This window comes from Calonectris borealis, chromosome 1, assembly GCF_964195595.1.
Source record: "Calonectris borealis chromosome 1, bCalBor7.hap1.2, whole genome shotgun sequence".
In the NCBI taxonomy this organism is placed as follows: Eukaryota; Metazoa; Chordata; class Aves; order Procellariiformes; family Procellariidae; genus Calonectris; species Calonectris borealis.
Window position 1 is genome coordinate 60,857,961 of NC_134312.1, and position 18,282 is coordinate 60,876,242.

The following is an 18,282-nucleotide window of genomic DNA, read 5'->3' on the forward strand; positions in this document are numbered from 1 at the left end:
TATGCAGCAACACTATACTTGCATTCTTTCTTCTCTCAACTTGAGCTAAACAAACTAGCTACAGTTAGCTAACAGAGGGAGAAAGTTGTTTTCCCAGCATAACAGAAAGACCGATGCAGTGCTATACTGAGTCTGATGGAGAAGGGGAAGCAACTGAAGTGGCACGAGGCAGTGATAACCATCCTCATTTCTCTTCTGCTTCCCCCTCTCAGAATTACAGAGAATCCTTGCTTTGACTTGGTGTCTCCATAAGGTCCATGTGGGCAGCATCTCTACACAAAATAACCCTTCTGACTGAAAAAAGCAAGGACAGAAATCACACCAACACTACATATTCTCCACGGCTGCCTACTTCTATATGTAAAGCCCTTTTTGGATCTCATCTGCAAGTGTTTGCAAAAGCTAAAACCAAAAGGACCTGCATAACATGTATCATTTTGCAATAGCACAAGATAATTAAATTTTACAGGGTGATACATTTTACAGGGTAATTAGACTAGTCAGATTCCTGGACAAGGAAACAAAACATGTTTTCACGGGAAGAGCATCAGCTGTATAATAATTCACCAGAATATCAGGCAGTCTTGCTGCCTATGTACAAGCTTAAATGCTAAAGGCCGATCTCTGTCTTCTTGTAGTTGTTGAATTTATCCAAATCTGTTCAATTTTCCCAGCAGTGGGGAACTTATCCCCACCAGTCCCTCCCTTAAAGGAGGATGAGAGTGCAAAACACCCACCATAAGAAGCAGCAAAGAGAAAACACTGACTGCCTTTCAGGACACACTCAGCGCTAACTTTAGTCAATGGCAACTACTGCAGCGGTATCCTAAATTATTCCAAACTAGTCTGCACCAACTGAGAAGGGCTCTGATGTAGGATTTTAGTGTTCACCTACTAAGACTGTTGATCTCTAAGAGCTTTCCAAGATTTTAATCAAGTTCATTTAACACTTTCAAGATTGCTGGGTGTGAAAAGCTATATCCTTCTTCCTGGAGACAGCTGGTTCAGAAGATCTTCAAAAGATCCTACACTTAGATATATGGACATCTCTGAAGAAGAAAATGGCAACACTAACTTTCATTGCCGAGAGATAACATGGGGTAGTGTTTGAAGCTACCGTACTGTCAGGCCCTGTGAACAGCTGACCTACTTGGATAAAAATAAGAGTGTTACGGAAAAAAAACAGTAACACTGAACAGAGAACCACCACCTCACTAAAAATACTATGAATTTTGATTGAATTATTGGCTGCAAATACATAACAAACAGATGGGTGCAGGACTGAGGAAGAAAAACCAATCTGCTGAAAACTGCAAGATGATTCACTCATCTTTAAAAAAAAAAAAGATTATTACCAGGTAACTGACATTTGTACTTTTAATAAAACAGCCTAGAACTATTGAAGATAAAATATCAACTTGTTACTTCCATCCCAATTCATCAGAATTGCAAAGGTTACATACAAAAATCTCAAAATGCAGTTTTTCCATCAGCTTCTGTGCAAAACAACAGAAGTTGCATTCCACTTCAATTTGCACTACCCCTAGAACTTCCATATGTATTTTCATCCTCAGTTACACACACACACAAAAAAAGATTTCAAAAAGGTCAGCTTCACTATTATTTATCAAAAATAACAATTGCCAGCCACTTTCTCTCTGGAATAGTGGACATATTTAAACAATATTTCAGGCAAACAGCTTTCATCAAAAAGATTAATAGTATTTTACTCAAAATTAATAGTTTCCATTGTTTCTCAGATTTCCACTTCAGATTTTAGGCAAAGTAATTTTTTTTCTATTTTTTAAAAAATAAATAACCTCTAAAATAGATTGGTTCTGCAATTCTACCAACCTGTGCAACTCTTCAGTTTTGTCTTCAGTAGGGCCCGTGGTTAATAAGCAGTGTCGAAGGATGGCAGCCATGTAACGAAATTGATGAGATTCAGTCTATATAAATATAAATTATGAAGATATTTTTTCATTTTGAAGATTGCAAGTGGGGTTTCAGGTCACTAGAATAATAAAAATTAAAGATGGAAAATACCTATTAGATCATAACATCCATCCCTATCAATAAAAGGACTGTACCTTAGAGTTCACTGAATGCTTAATGAAACGTAACTGTCATACGCTGGCCTTTTAACTAGGCCTTGTAAAAGCTGTTGGGGACTTTTTTCTGGTTAAATGAGCCTTCGCTACCAGAAAACCCCATTACAAGCATTTGCTCAATTCCATACCACTGGAATATTCCTGATATAGCACTACTATCTTCCTTCCTGTATTTACACCCAGCTGCCTCTTCATCCATTTAGATTACATATGTTCTTCATTTAATTTGCCGCCTCCTCATTTAAACCTTTTGCTGCCAACAGTTTCATTCTCCCACCCAGCCTGCTTCTTTTTCTAATTCACTTGCTTCTGTTCCCTTGATACCTTTTCTCCATTCCGTTAATAACTTCTCTACTCTCAGCAACCTTATTTGCCCTACTTTTGCTCTCTCCAAGCAATTCCCCCTTCCAATCTCCCACCAGACAGCAGCCACACAAAAGTACACCCGTAACTGCAATCATTTAACTGCGTGTATCATTGTCCTCGTCCTTTTTCATTAGCTCTTCTTGGCACCCATCATATGTTCTGGAGTGTTTGACCTAGCACAAAGCACCCCGATGCATCTTTTGTAAGATCAGCATCCAAATCTGCCAACTGTACCACCTGCGGCTCTTGTCTGGCTTTGCTACTTTGAAACCATCTCCAGTCATTAAATACTGGTGTTTCAAATGGTTCTCTCCCCCTTAGGATGGATCTCATTTAGTTTTCTACCCACATGCCTAACCTCTCTGCTCTCCTTTTATTTTCCATCCCGTCTACTGTTTGTAATCTCTTCAAATTCTGCATCTTCAGCCCACTTAATTAACATGCTGTTTACTCTTCTTACAGATCATTAATATTTCCACAGGGATACTTGCTAAGCAGAACGTCACCTCACATATCCGGCTAACAGTTTACAACTACTAAAGAGCTCTTTAATTTAAAGGTACCTTGCTTTTAGGAACTTTTAGTAGAGAGTTATTACATAAGCTTTATCTCAAAAGACAAAATAAGCTTCTCCTGTCTTAAATTCTCATCCAAATAAAAAAGTTACCAACACCAGAATTTCCTCCAATCTGAAGGATTTCTGCAGTAAACTGGGCTTTTCATCTCTTGAGACTCCCAGTATTTTATAAGAGTATACCAACTTCAAGATTCAGATTTCAAGAGCTTACTTCTCAAGAGGTGAACACGTAATATAGCTTCATTTTCCAACTTAACACCTGACATTATTTCCTCCACACAGAAGAACTTAATCACAAAGATGATACTTCTCAAACTCTGAACGAGCACATAGCTGTGAACATTCATATTGCTGTGTTAGATGTTTGACTTTGGGTAATTTTTCTCCACTCAAGTTTCTACCTCCAAAACAATCACTTGCCTATACAAAGAACATTCTCTGACAAAGTTAAAGATATTTTTAATAAAGGTCTAAGTCAGGAATACAAACAAGAGAAAAGTCCCTCACTTTCTTTATATTTCCTTGAAATTCAAAGTATTAGATTCACTGATTTTTTCCCCCTACTCACTCAATCTTAAATTTCAGGATTTCTTATTCAGTGTATCCTTAGACATTAAAGCAAAGAATAAGCTTCAGACTTTTCTCAAGTTTTACACTCCTTAATGTTATGAATCATGTCTTATTTGCTGTTTAGTCCAATGCACTAAAGAGAACAATTATTTGTCAATTTTAGCTACTGTAAACTTCCGCTTAGGTTTATATGCTGCATATTTACAATGCCCAGTTAAAAGTTAACCACACTGTTTTAAAGACAATATGATTTGGACTAAAAAGAAAGATTCCCTATATAATTCTATTACTGTAGCACAGACTTAGGTTATTCAACAAAAAAAGTTATACTTATTGTTTCTGTTTATAAATTTAGGGATGCAACACATAGGAAGCATATTTGTCTAAGAAAAAAAAGTAGATCTGATGTTATAATGAAAAAACAAAGATAAATCTTATTCATAAGACATAACAATGAAAGTGCGTTTAGTTCTCCTACTTGGCCTCATCTTAAAAGATCACGTTTAAGTCCTAACCTGGTGTTGGGAGGATGGGAGATAAAGATATTAAAAACAGTATCACTCTTTCTTCAGAGTTATTTGTTAAATTTAGAGTTGATGTGCTTATCATCAGGCCCAGAAAAACAGAAGAAAACTAGGGAGACGCCTCAGCTCTAATTATTACCCTGTTGCTATAGTCCACAATCTCCAGAGATGTAGCCATCTGATACACTTATATTAAAAAGTTTTTCCTAGCCAGCTAATTATTAGTGAACAGCACTTATTTTCTTTTGGAAATCTAAGACTCTTATGAAATAGTCTTCCTTGCATTTTTTATTTGAAAACATACAGTTCTAACTTGCATTATAGAATCCAAGCTGTTCTCCCATTACACAGAAAATGTATGGATTAGATTTTTTGCCTAAGTAGTAACAAGAACAAAAAAGTTATTTTGGTATTCAAAGCAATGAGCATTAAAGACTCAACACCTCTTGAAAGCCCAAGATCATCAATACATGACACAATCAGAATTCAGACAGACAAATTTTCTCAGGCTGATTTTGCATACAGAGAAATTATGATGCAAAATTTCAAGACTACCTTAACTGTTATTTTGAAAAATGCAATCATATTCCATCAAAATTACAAAAAGTAGCAAAAGTTAAGTATTAAAATCCTTGCTCTGAGGCTTGGACAACAACTGCCTCTTGTGTATCTACCTGCTGGTTCTGGCTCTTGCAGGCTAAACAAAACCAATTTAAAAAACACTTCAGCTAAGCCTTACCTCGCTGTGGACATTCCAACTGTCAAGTGTTACATTAAAAAGAGCCTTTAGTGCCTCAATGGCACAATCTGTCTCTTGCAAAGATAGAGGAGGCCTGTCATGATCTTCCGCTGCTTTATATTCTTCCGTCCATGTTACGCTCAGGGAACTTTCCAAAGCCTGAGTCAAAACTTGCACGCCTTGTAATTCCTGACGCAACTGCGATCTAATATCTGTGTGCAGAAGCGACAAGAGGAAGAGGAGACGCAAATCAAAGCATTTAATGTCATCAACGAACTGTTGGTCCTTGCATTTTTCCAGAAGATTGCAGAGCATAGCTGCAAGGTTCAGTTCCAAACTGAGCTTCTGTGCAACAGCACTATTAAAAATTATGTTACAGAGGCATTTTAAAGCTTCTACTATAACAGGAAATTCAGACACTCTCGCCAAAGGATCTTCCACAGTGTCCAGCTTTGCTAGCCTCATGAGGATCTGCATGTTCCTCTTCGTGGTTACAGGCACTAAAACTTTCTTGTCCCTGGAGAGAATCCGGAGGGTCTCCAGGCAGGCAACTTGACATGAAGTTTTTGTGTCTTTTTCAAGGATGTTTAGAATTCCCTCACACAGTTTCTATGCAAACACAAACAAACAAAAAAGGAACAGTTTTAGTATCAAAATATTGGTGGCAATAGAAAACCACTTTTGCTAAGCTTTCATATAACTTTTGAGTTTTCAGCTGACTTGGCTTGAGAAACTAGGTATTCTGTATTAGCTCTTCAAAATATAAACTATTGCAAAAGACCTCCAAAGATCATCAAAGGCAGTTTGTCTCACGGATACAATTCAAATACATCAACGTTGGCAAAAGCATTAAGCCAAAATGGCAGATGCTATCCACCATTGCCAGTTATGAAGTTTTCTCAGTATCAGGACTAAAAACTTGAGTAGCCAGAGTAACACGGCTGGAGAGAAGTGAAAGGTTTTAAAAATACATCAAAGTAGAACAGTCACAGCTACAGTACCTGCAAAATTATAAGTTGAGGTTGTTTCAGTCAGGAGGCTGGGAGAAAAAGAAACCAAACCAAAATAACTGCTGCTCAACATCCAAGTATCAGTACTCCATGTTTGGTAACAGCTATAATTTGTGTTGCCACTTCAACCTAATCTATGGACTTCTCCCATCTTAAGTAAGATTCTTAGAAATGTTACTTCTGACATAGAAACATAATGCAGTTTTATTGGAAGACTTAGGCTGTAGCAGTTTTACCAAACCAGCAAAACTGCTGCTTTGTCAACACAGATTGTTCTTTAAGTCGAAATACTTCACTGATACTTTATACCAACATGACTGTATGGGTAAACATTAATCATATAAATGCAGCATGAGAAAACACAACACTCCAAGAATCTGCAGGTCAGAACCTGCAGTAACATCTGAGTTAGAGAAGAATTACCTTTTATAAGACAGAAACGGACAATCAGATGATCAATCAAAAGGGAGAAAAGGCAGGACAGGAGAGATTGCTTGATGGGGGAGGACGCCATAGTCCTCCTGCCTTAAGCTCAGGACAACACTACTACTCATGGGTACTGGAGCCAGAAGTATAGTTACAAAGAAGTTCCCAGGTAAGTGGCAATACAAACTGCATTGTACCTCACAGGACACAGTTCCTCCCACCTTCTCACCCCCCAAGCTTTGTATCTTGATGACTGACATGAATAAATTCCCAGAGAAGCCAGAGTAGCAACTGAGTTGAATAGCCCTAGTGCAGAAGTCTGCTTAGGACCCGAAATTCATATCGTGGTCTCAGGCAGTATATGTCAGTAAGAAAGTGATAAAAAAAAAGCATAGGAATACTAGTAAAGTAAAAAATAGTTCTTGAGGAACGGTGTCTGGAATTGCACTTTTCACCGACACCACAACAAAAAGGCGGAGAGCACAACAGCCCATCACGCTGACCCAAAGCTCAAAACAAAAGTTCCACTTGGGACATCCAAGCAAGTTTTGTTACTGTGATCACTTACAATTAAAGCCAAAATTAAAAAAAAAAAAAAGGTTAAGTCTAAAGCAAATCTAGAACAGACACTCCAGAAGAATAAGGGAGAAAACAACACAAGTCTTCAACAATGTTAAAAGACAATCTGTAAACAAAGTCAGACAGTAGGAACTCACAATATGATTTCTAGTATGCTTGTTCCGGGGTGAAGCCCACCCAAAAGCACCACCCAGATGACCGAGACCTTGACTACATCTCCACAGCCCTGACTAGATTAATCCGGTAAGAGTTTGAAAACAAGGAGTGAGCTCCACCTCTTACTATCACACAGGCAACATGAGAAATCTTCATCAGAATATCATAGGCACTGCAACAGCATAAAACCCACATTTGACCACAGGCATATAGGTACTTACCATGGGAATTTCATGGACAACTACCTGGAAAAAGATACTCAAGTACAGGGTTTTCAGAGTTCTTCAACATTAACATAATGCTGCTCCCACAGATCTGACTTGAGCATAGTATGCTAGACCTGCACTAAATGTTTCTGAAGGTGGCATCTTTGAAGCGTTTTTTAAAAAATGCCTAGGAAACAAAAAATGACCAGTCTAGATCCATAGTCAAATTACTTGGTCACAGCTCAACTTCTTATAAGAATTTTGTTCCTATTGTTGAGAGAGTTTTCCATACAATTAACTTTGCTTTGCAAGCTGAAGCAACAGTCATGAAGTCTGTTTGATTTTGAGGAGTAACGCAGAACTGAACAGACAGTTCAGAGAACCCCAGGAAAAGGCCAGTTTATTCTGTTCCCTGTTTAAGCACATTTCTATAAGACTTAGCAGTTACAGTCTTCCTTGTTGACATCAGCTGCTACAAGGTGTCTGTAATAAATTTAACCAAATTCAACAGCGGGTTCACCAACTGGACTCTCCCTCTCTTCAGGAACTGTGTAGCAGTACCGTATTAACAATACAAGAAGGCAAGTTACCAGCCTTCCCCAAATCAAGATGCTGAATGAACACTTCAAAGACATAGTGGGCCAGACAGACTGCTTTATCAGTAAATAAATACAGCACAAAAACGTATCTGATTTTTCATTAATAGTGCTGAAGGTTTCTTCTAGGACTTTAAATACCAAGGATCACTTCATAAATTACCTGATTGGATCAATACCCACTGAAATTAAGGGGAGTTTCCACTCACTTATAGCAGCAGAGCCTACACACATCTTGCATCTGGTGCTCTGGTCTTTAATCTCAGTCAGATAAAACCTGAACACTCATTTGACTACAAAGAGACCAATCAGACTGATTTTTTTTTTTCTCCATAAGTTGCACCCACCTGCTGCTATGGAAGCGTCACTGCAAAATGTCAAAAGCACTGCAGGGGAGATCCCAAAGGGCACCAAACTCCCACTGACTTGCCATGGGAGGTGGAAGCCTAACCCTCCCTCCATACATTTGAAGACTATCCTTGCAATTTAATTAAAGATTATAAAAACCACCATCTCATGGCTTCAAATCTTAGTGAAATGCAGCAACAGAAGATTCTTAGCTCTGAACAGCTGTACTAAAGATAGATACTAAATAGAACACAAGCATTTTTTCTGAGATTTAGCAACCTATTTACAACTTAAAGAAAACAAACCATTGGTGTGCTTGTAAGGTGCTTCATTTCCTACATGTTCCTGAAGCCTTGGCCGTATAAAAGATTTCACAATAAAAGCAAGGCTAGAGTTTATTTTTAAAAGCATTAATTATACAATCTTACGCATACTATATTAACAACTAAGCCCTCACACACTTAAGAACAGATTACTAAGCTTCCTAGCCATTACAGGAAAATACAATTTTTTTAAGATGTAAGACTCACATAAGTGAAAAACACGTAGGAACCGCTGACAAAGTTCTCTGGAGTTAGACCCTGGTGAGTCATCAGGAGTGATTTTAAAGGAACCAGCATTCAGTTATGGTACCGCCACTTGCAATACTGCCGAAATCCGTGACAGTGAACACTGCTGGCTGATCTCAAATGCCAACAGCAGCTTAGGACAATATAGAGCATCTGATTATAGTTGAAGGGTTATCTGTGGAAAGTTTTGAAGCAAGGGAACAAAATCCATCCTATTAGGAAATTGCCTTGGAGACAACTAAAACCAAATGCAATACAGCACATTTTCTGCTTTCTCCTTGACGGTGTAAGGGAAGTGATGCACAGAGAGAAGAGAAACGGGAAAGAATGTGATCACAAAAGCATTATTATCCTTTCCATTTTCTTTAGGTGGTGCTTTTTCTACCGCCCTGTAGGCCATTAGCATGGCATAAACTAAGGTGCACAGATGTTATTTATTTGGTTGGAAATGAAAGCAAGTGAAAGAATTCAGACAGCAAGACACCCCCCCTTTCACAAAATATATGATGATTGTCCTAGTTTCAGGATTTTATTGCTATCCTCTAAATTACTGTATGAATTCAACATTTCTTTTTTTGAGTTCTATCCTTTCAACATTCAGAAGGAAGTTTGACTTTCACCAGTCATGCTACAGCAAGAAGTGTTTTTCATATACTTTTCCACAGAATCAAGGCAGTTTCTAGACTTTCTAAACTTTTTTTTAATTGTAAAATACATTCACTTCTCTAAAATTCAAGAATTCTCAGCTTTCATGCTAATAGTAAGGTTAAGTCAGAGCAATAAACACTGTTCCTTTTGTTTATGCTGTAGGGTGGGTAATGGTAAAACATTTTAAAATTTTATTGCATGTTAAAACAGGAAGCCCAGAAACACCCATTTGTCATCTTGTCTTGACGAGTAAAATATTAATCCATTTTGGTCCTTTATCGGTCCTACAGAAAAAGCAATATCCTAAGATACAAGAGACCTGGGTTTTCTTCCTTGCTCAGCCACGGACCTATTGTGTGGCTTTGTGCAAAAAGGTATCACCTCTTTACTTCCATTTTCTTTCGCCATCTTTGTTTACAGGCTAATTAGATGGGGGTGCGGGGAGGGAGGATAGGGGAGCACCATAAGTGCTTATTAGCAGCTGCTTATATTTTCCAGGCTCAACCTCAGCTGGGGATACTAGGTGCTTGTGAAAAATAGGGTACTTCATGATCTTGCTCTTTGGTCCTGGGCTGCCTGCATGTGAGGTCGTTTTCCACCTCCTCTCTTTGTGTTTGAAGATGTTTAGAAAGCACACTTGACCTATATTCACTTTCTTCAATTCACAAACCACTAAACTTTGGCTACATTATGTCAGCTGAATTTACTGTAGCTTCTCAACACCAGAGTAATAAATGTCTTGGTGAGAAAAGGAGACAATTTCCCTTTATTTACTTCTTCCTCTTTGGCAAATCATTCTCTTTACTTATACAGGCCTTTGGATTAGAGCAGAAACAAGAGACTATAGTCTCCATTCTGCAAGTATTCAAATCCAAGCAAACACCACTGCTTTATTGAATATAGCATTTAATTTAGACATAGATTATTCAGTGCTAGAGAAGCTCAATTCAAAGGTGAATCACAAAAGTTCTGCTAAACATTACAGAAATAGAGCGCATACTTTATACCTTCTTTTCTGCACCTTTATTTTTGAATTATGCCATAGATGTTGTAACTACCAGGAGAGGTACGCTTCTTAGCAATCAAGTTGAAATTAAAGCAAGGGGAAAAAAACCCAACCTGTTGTCAAATTGACTTGGAAATACATATTGCTCCCATTTTCCACTTTCCTCGGTGACAGAGCATATTAGTAACAAAATTGCCAGAAAAGCCCATCAAGGACAGAAATTCTACAACAGCAGAACACAGGAGGTATACTTGGTTTTGTATCACCTTCACTCATTTCTCAAGATCAATGTCCTTAAGACTTCTTTGTGTATTTCAAGGCATAAATACCTTGAAGGAACAGCAAGTGATATTAGCACACGGGGAGCAATATGAGTATGTCAGACTTATGAAATTCTTACTACATTTGTTAGGCTTAACTTGAACAAAAATCAAGCTTTTTTAAAGAACTGTCCACAAAAACCAAATGAGTCCTCCCCATTCTTCTTCAATAGCTGGGAAGTCAGAGACCTAACAGTGAGTGCTTGCTCACTCTTTTAGCATGGGTGAACCAGAAGTCGCCATGTCTTTGGCCTCATCAAGTATTATGTGCCAGAGCACATAATAATTTATTTAAGAGAATGGGAACATCATAAGTGGTACCAGGTCATGTTTTCCTTCTCCTGAACTGGCTTAAGTCCCTCTAGCTCACTTTTGTCTTCTGACCCATGTTTTTCATTTTCAAATTTCAATTTTAATTAAACTGTCTCTAGGGGTTCAAGAGAAGTACGTTCTTAATTTACTTCAACCTAGTTCTGCTCTGTTGAGTGGTGAGAAGGGTTAATGAAATCAACTGTAGTGCCAAACACAAAGTTCACAAGGAACTGTATTTCCCCAACAGGTCGTGTAGGTCTGCTTTTGTTTACCCCATCTATTCCTCAAACTTATCTTCTATTTTACTACAAACATTAAGATTCATAGCAGACTCTACCCAATTTTCAGGTAGATGAAAGGAATGTTAGTAGCAACCACAATAAACTGCACATGAACTTTTACATCTCTTAAGTTTCTGTGGCTCTCAAAGTTATTCAGAAGCTTCTCTTAAAACACAAGTCCCTTTCCATCTCATAAAAGGCAAAATTAAGCACGTTTCTTATATTTTCACTAGACTATACAAATCAGTGTTGCAGAAGACCAAAGAGAAACTATGTTTCTGCCAAGTCAGAGATAACAGATTCCAGGAGCAAAGAGGCATAACTTGGAATTGCTGAATAAGAACGTTGGCTGACTGTTTCTAACAGAAGCAGCATTAAAAGAATAAAATAATTGTCTTATTCTGCTACCAGGTTTCAGAGATAAGCATCCAAGGCAGTAAGAAAGTAAGCCCAAGAGTATTTGAAACGTTAGTTCAAGCTTTCATTTCCTCTAGAAGTATAACATTTATAATCAACTGTGCTGAATAATAGGACAATTAGATAACCTCCTCTGAAAACGCCATGCCCAATTTTTGCCTAGCCTTTGTGGACTGATGTGGGCGGGGAGGGAAGGTGTTCACTTGCATTCCTTGAGGATTCAGTCTGCCTCACTTCAAAACTTCATTGTTCAGCCCGTGCCGACAGCGGGAGGTTGGCCTTTGGGAGGAGCCTGCCAGCTCTGACATGGCAGAGGTCCACGTCGCAGGTTTCAGCATGCGAGAGCTTAGGCTAGACAGCACTCCGCAGGTGAGGCGAGGAGCACGCACAGAAATACGTGTTGTCAGAACTGGTGGAATAAACACCTGGTTCAGAGTCACAGAAAGGTGAAATTCTGCGGAGCTGCACTCTCAGCAGCCCTCCTTGCCCTCCCCACCGAACAGGGAGAACCCTTTATAACCTCTGTAACCCAGTGGTGAAAGAAGGGTTTTAAAAGGAGAGATGGGTTTCACTGGCTTGACATAAACCTTAAGAGATGTAAAAACTGAAAAGTGCTGGATGGGAGTGGGCAGGACCAAAGGGAATTAGAACAAATGCTTAGTATTAATGAAGGATGCTTAGTAACTTTTCTTCTCTCACAGACTGGTACTCCCTTAAGGGGTTTCAGTAAAGTCAGGACAATAACAACAACAATTAATACTAAGATACCACACAGTGTGCCCACAGGAGCGCTTGAGCTTAGTATTTTTATAGGACACTCACTAACAGACTTTAAAAGCTTGCAACGAATTTACTGGGAGGAGAAAAGTTCTGTCCCTTTGTGGCTGCAGGAACCTTCAGACCTCCCAGAAGTGTGACAGTGTCAACAGCACTAATAACAAGGTTCTTCTGAGATTTAGAGCGTGACAGTATCTTGCTCCATCAACATACTTTACTGCTTCCATCCTCCCAAAGTTCAGATATGGTACAGTCCACAGCCTTAAGGAATCTCCCCACATCATGAATTTAATTAGGAGAGAAAGTCCCACAATAAGTTTGATATGATTTAGCATCATCTATTTCAACACCTTTAAAACATTCATCGATGTGGGGGAAAAAACGTGTTTTGGTGGCCTTGAATTTTAGATCCATTATGTTCAAATTGAACCTGAACAATAAATCAGGAAAACTCATCTCCAACTTTAAAGATTTATATTAGGACTGACCCAACACAGTAAGCTGGAGCCAGTAGAGTAGAAACCAGATGTTATAAGTACTACAAGAGGTGAAGCAGACAAAACATAAGGAGTTGAAGAGGAAGTATGTCAACCATGAAGACCCTACCATTTCAGGTTAGAATACGGCTTATGAGTAATATCCTTACATTTGGCTGCTGCTTCCTTTTTTTCCCTTCCTCCCCCAAACTCAGCACCTTCATCCAATTTAAAAAGTCAGTCTTGCTTGCTATCTTGGACAGATTTACTTTTTCTGTTATCACTTAGGCAAATGGTGCTGTAGCTCCTTCCAGTTGTGGAATGCCACGGCTAACTAGGGAAGGAGTACTGACAGATGTTTCCAGGACACAAGCAGTGCTGTGATCTTCTTACCATTTTAAGTCTGTAAACAGCACAAATGTGTTGCTACTTCAGAAGCAGGATTTGGATCTGCCAAGGTATAAATAATGGAGAACAAAGCTATTAAATGATGAGAAAGTGGTTCTAAAAAAAACTTTCACTTTTGTATCGAGACATGTGAGGCTTGAACTGAAGTGCCTGCTGTGCCACATCGAGAGGGAGACACTACGCCTGACGCCTCTCTCCAAGGTGACTGCCCAGTCAAGTTACCAGATACTCATTTTCTGGAGTTGATTCCAGCATACACCTAAAGAACCAACTGTTTGTGTCAACCATGCCATGCTGCTGTGAAGTGTTGCAGTTCTGAAGACTCAACCTCTTCCAGCAAAACACTGTCAGGAACTTCTCAGTTGGTTGAGACAAATAAGTATTTTAGATTTCTAAGAGCTGGGTAAGCTCCTCTGAAGAAACCACACTGCCTTAATTTCAGCTGCTATTCCAGAATACGCTTACCTCTGGTTGGCAATTTCTATACTGTTTACACACACAAACTGAAAACCAGCTTTCAGAAATGCGTATTTTTTATTAGCATATGACAAGTTAAGAAGGAATGGCACCAACTTGATCTGCCTGGTATCTGAGTAGATCCTACAGCTGATTGATATCCATACCACCCATCATATAGGCCAATGCAGACACATACATCGTTAAACAAAACAACCAGGACAAGTAAAAGCTTACATTACAATCTTGTGGTTTTTATCATCCTGTCATGTATTAAAATCCTGTGGCTATGTCCAGATAGACAAGCTTGATAGCATTACCTCTCTTCCTGCCTTCTAGAGGACATCACCTACTTTCCTCCTGGAGTTCGGTATTACAAACTCACTGCTGATTTAATTAGTTTACAGCCTAAAGCATCACGATTTGACAGCCATATTACGGCAGAACAACTTTTGCTGCCTGATTTACCCAGCTTCTACAGTCAAGCCATAGCTTTGACCTTTCTGTCTTTCATATTTTACAGCGTGTCACTGTTGTATACGGGTTGTTCTCTCCCTAACGGTATCCCACCTAGAAAAGTGTAAAGCCCAGTTACGCCTATGTTACAATACAATTACCTATAGACGCAACCTTGCTGTAATTCTGAGGTCATGGCTGAAGCTGTGTGGTGAGGCAGAGAAAAAAACTTGCATTGCTACTGTTGATCTTTCACTTGCATTCTCGCATAGACATGAATGACTGACAACAAAGTCTGTGAGGCTTGCTGGAGTAAATAACTAAAAGAAAATTTACTCCTAGGCATGCACAAACCCAATACACAGCAAGAGACTGGTAAGAAGTATTTATTGCATTCATCAGGTTATATGGCAAGTTTCCAATAGCACCTGAAACCAAAGACAAAATCCTGACGTCCCTCTGTATTTGCCCCTATAGCTGAACTTCAAGTCTACTACATGACTTCATTACGGATTGTGACCGTCTGTCTGAACTCTTTTTCACTGCAATCATTCTAACCTAACAGCAGCAGAACTGCACATACTGTCAACTCAAGTGTATTTTGGTACTACTAAACAAAAAATGGAGCTTGTTTCTGCATTAGCATGAGGCTACATCATGAAGACTTTGAGCAACTCCCATTAATTTTGGTGACAATTTCAGTAGCTTGCTCTTACAAAAGCATTTTACCTTTCAATTTAAAGCATTTTCATTTTTACCTTAACTGAAGCATAAAAGGAGAATACTGAATGTTTTACAGACACTAAGGATATTTAGCAAATATATAGATTAAAAAGGACACACATAGTCCTGTCACCATATTACTGAACGTCAGCTTTGAGAAAAACCATAGATAAAGCCAAATATTTAATAATTGTACGTAGGTCTTTTGAAGCTTTAGAACTGTAGAATTTTTCAGTGGCGTCTCTTCAGAGGTGTATTTTTCTTATCTACTTCCTGAAGAACCATCAGGGCAGATTCAGGAACAAAAAAACCCCCACAGCTTTTGATTATCAAGTAAGCGCACACAAAAGCTGCCTTTATAAAAGGGACTCTGATCCCATATGATTAATGTCTTTTCCAGTAAGGAAGTAACGCTATGCAAATGCAATTTAAAAAAACATTTGCTTTTTTTTAGAATAAAAAATTGATAAGCAAAATTGTTAAGTCTGCTTACTGTCCTAAACACTCCTTGATAAGCTTCGTTCAGCTTTAAATTAATGTCACAGAAAGAACAACAATTGGCCCAGAAAATGTGTCAAGAACTTCACCAATTAAGTAATAATTCTATCAAGGATTTTCAGAATACTTCTTAGCAAGACAGAAGCCACAACCAACTACAGCAACAGGCTTAAAATACTGAATAAAACATTATTCAACTGTATGTACACCTCTAAAACATTCAGCTTACAAAACTATCAAACATACTTAAGTGTTTGTCATACTGACTATTGGTCAACTACACCTTTAAACACTGATTCAAATTTCCATGTCTATAATAAATTAAAGCTATTTCCCATAAAAATCCTGTTATAACTCTGCATTTAACACATATCTAAATCCCAATCAAGAAAGCTACATATATCAGCAGGGGGAAGGGCGGGGCAGGGGGGGAATAATCTCATGAAGTCTGTAACAGCTGTTCTGTAAGGTATAAAAAGCAAAGCAAGGAAAGATGTTTTCAGAGAGCTCCCAGGACTGTGAAACAAACCTATTCAACAGGAAGACTGGGGAAGGCTTCTAGGCCACATTCCTGGGTTTATTTTATTTTGATTTATGAGAGACAACAGCAATATATACCGTAAGTTTTATGTAACTTTCTCTATTACTTTTGTGCTTAACTGCATACTTGCACACAAAAGTGAAGTCAAGCTAAGAGGTCTTCAAGTTATCTGTGTAATAAACAATCGTCACTTAAGATTACCGTATGCATAACTGATGGTTTCGTAAATGCAAAAGACAGAGACACTTATCCCACCCATTTCTACCAGAAAAAGACTTCAGACCTGAAAATATTTAGATTTTGCACAAAATGAATTGATGTGTGTCCAATATGAGACAAGCTATCCTTGCAGGAATGTTGCAATTCTGATTTCAAGCTTTGAGTTTATTTCAGAAATAGAGGAAACATGCAGCCTCATTCACTGATGAACGTTTTCTGAATAAATATGCAAATCAGCCCAAAAACTAATTAGAGAAAAGAAAGGAAGGGTCTTGTCATCACATATTATGCCATAAAAATAAGAGAAAAAAAGTAAAAATCAAGGGCAGCCCAAGCTTTAAATGTGAGGCTGTGGATGGACCTCAAGGGACCTGTTAAGCCCTGACACACCTGTACAGCTCCATGCTGTAACACAGAAACATTTCCCATCTTTGGAACCTGACACGCACAGTACATATTCTGCTGATTACAGCTACCTTTGGATTAACAGGCTTCTGTAGCTTTGTCTCCCTTACAGCTCCATAGCTTTCTTCTGCACTTACCCCTTCATCTTAATCTCTAATATTCTCTAAGTATCTAACATAGACAAGAAGGTGCTACCTGCTGAGAGGAGAAAAAAAATGCAAAAATATATTGCAAAATGTTTATCTGAGATCCAGAAGAAAAGAGTATCTTTACTCTATTCCCCCACCCCAAATCTGTACCCAACAAAATTATTTATAGGCTTTTCTGTTACTACTTTTATTGGAGAAAGGGCTTTTTGTTAGGCAGATTTGTTTTTCTTTTTCAGAAAAAAGGGGAATGAGTAGTTGTCATTAGTAGTTTAGTCTCTTGCACTAAAGAAACAAAATTGAAAACAGAACTTTATAATGACTAATTGCACCGTTTCACAATGGCAGCTAAGTTAAGAGACTGCTTTTCCTTTGTCATACTTTGAACCCGAGCAGGTATGCAGCTCGACAGCCTATTTTACCTACCTTTCTTTTGTCTTCATCTGCTGGATCAAATCTGAAAATGGTCCGATTCTGTAAAAAAAGAGAAGAGTTTGCATTTGTTACATGAACATCAGCTGCCAAGTATGTAATACCTGCAAAACTGTTACAAAACCTTAGGAGTCTGGTTAAAACCAGCCTCAGATAATGAGGCCATAACCATGTCAACTCATGTCCTTTCCCATTCTACCCAACAGCAAGAGCTTCAGTAAGTGGCTCCAACTAACGCTTTCACAATTACCTCGCTACTGGTGCAGAGCAAGCCTTGACCTGTGGGCTCTGTTTCTGATGCGAGTTAACAACCTCACACATGGCACTTTACAAGGTGAAAAACATTACCTATAGTCCTGTGTTTTACAGATACCTTATTACTCAGACTCTTCCCTGAGCAGTTCTTGTTTACAAGCTTTTGACTGCACGTTCAAGTGTTCCAAACTGGAACAACCATAGTATAATCTTGCGCAGAAAACAAGTAGTACAAATCAAATAAGCCTTACTACAAAAACTACCAGTTTCTGTATTGTGGCAATTTCCAAAACACGTTACCAAGCTATTTGTTTCTCTGGTACAGTTAAACACAAGATAGACATGGTCTAACAACAAGTACTTATTTCCTGTTAAACACTTCAAATAGCAATTGAGTCTAGTTCTACATTAGTATCCTGAAGTATGTTATTAGTGAAATATTACTCACATGAAAAAGTTTATTCTGTCAGTCAAAGAAAACAGCAGTAATACCAGAGAGTTATTTTAATGACATTTTAAAACTTCCAAGCTAAATGATTAAGAATGATGAACAGCTTCTAAAAAAGTAAAAATCTCCGTTTCTATTATTTCTAATACTCAACTTGCTATATTATGCAAGTGACTGAAAAACAAAAGTGACCCTCCATATTACATTAGCGGGCCTCTTTCCTTTCATGACACAAGCTCACAGTTACACAGACAGGCCTTGAACATCTACCCTACTATCAA

General features: G+C 38.3%; 1 protein-coding gene across 6 annotated transcripts in view; it reads right to left on the reverse strand.

Moving 5' to 3' along the window:
* Positions 1-18,282, reverse strand: part of RIC8B (RIC8 guanine nucleotide exchange factor B) — a 38,518-nt gene that overhangs the window by 17,634 nt on the left and 2,602 nt on the right. For all 6 annotated transcript variants that reach the window (XR_012674560.1, XR_012674561.1, XM_075156762.1 and 3 more), the window contains exons 2-4: positions 17,293-17,340; positions 4,888-5,496; positions 1,855-1,949 (exon numbers count right to left, since the gene is read on the reverse strand). Coding sequence is in view for 4 of the 6 variants with exons in the window: in XM_075156762.1 (XP_075012863.1) it covers positions 1,855-1,949; positions 4,888-5,496; positions 17,293-17,340 (752 nt within the window). In the remaining 2 variants the exon portion in view is untranslated. The remainder of the gene's footprint in view (positions 1-1,854; positions 1,950-4,887; positions 5,497-17,292; positions 17,341-18,282) is intronic.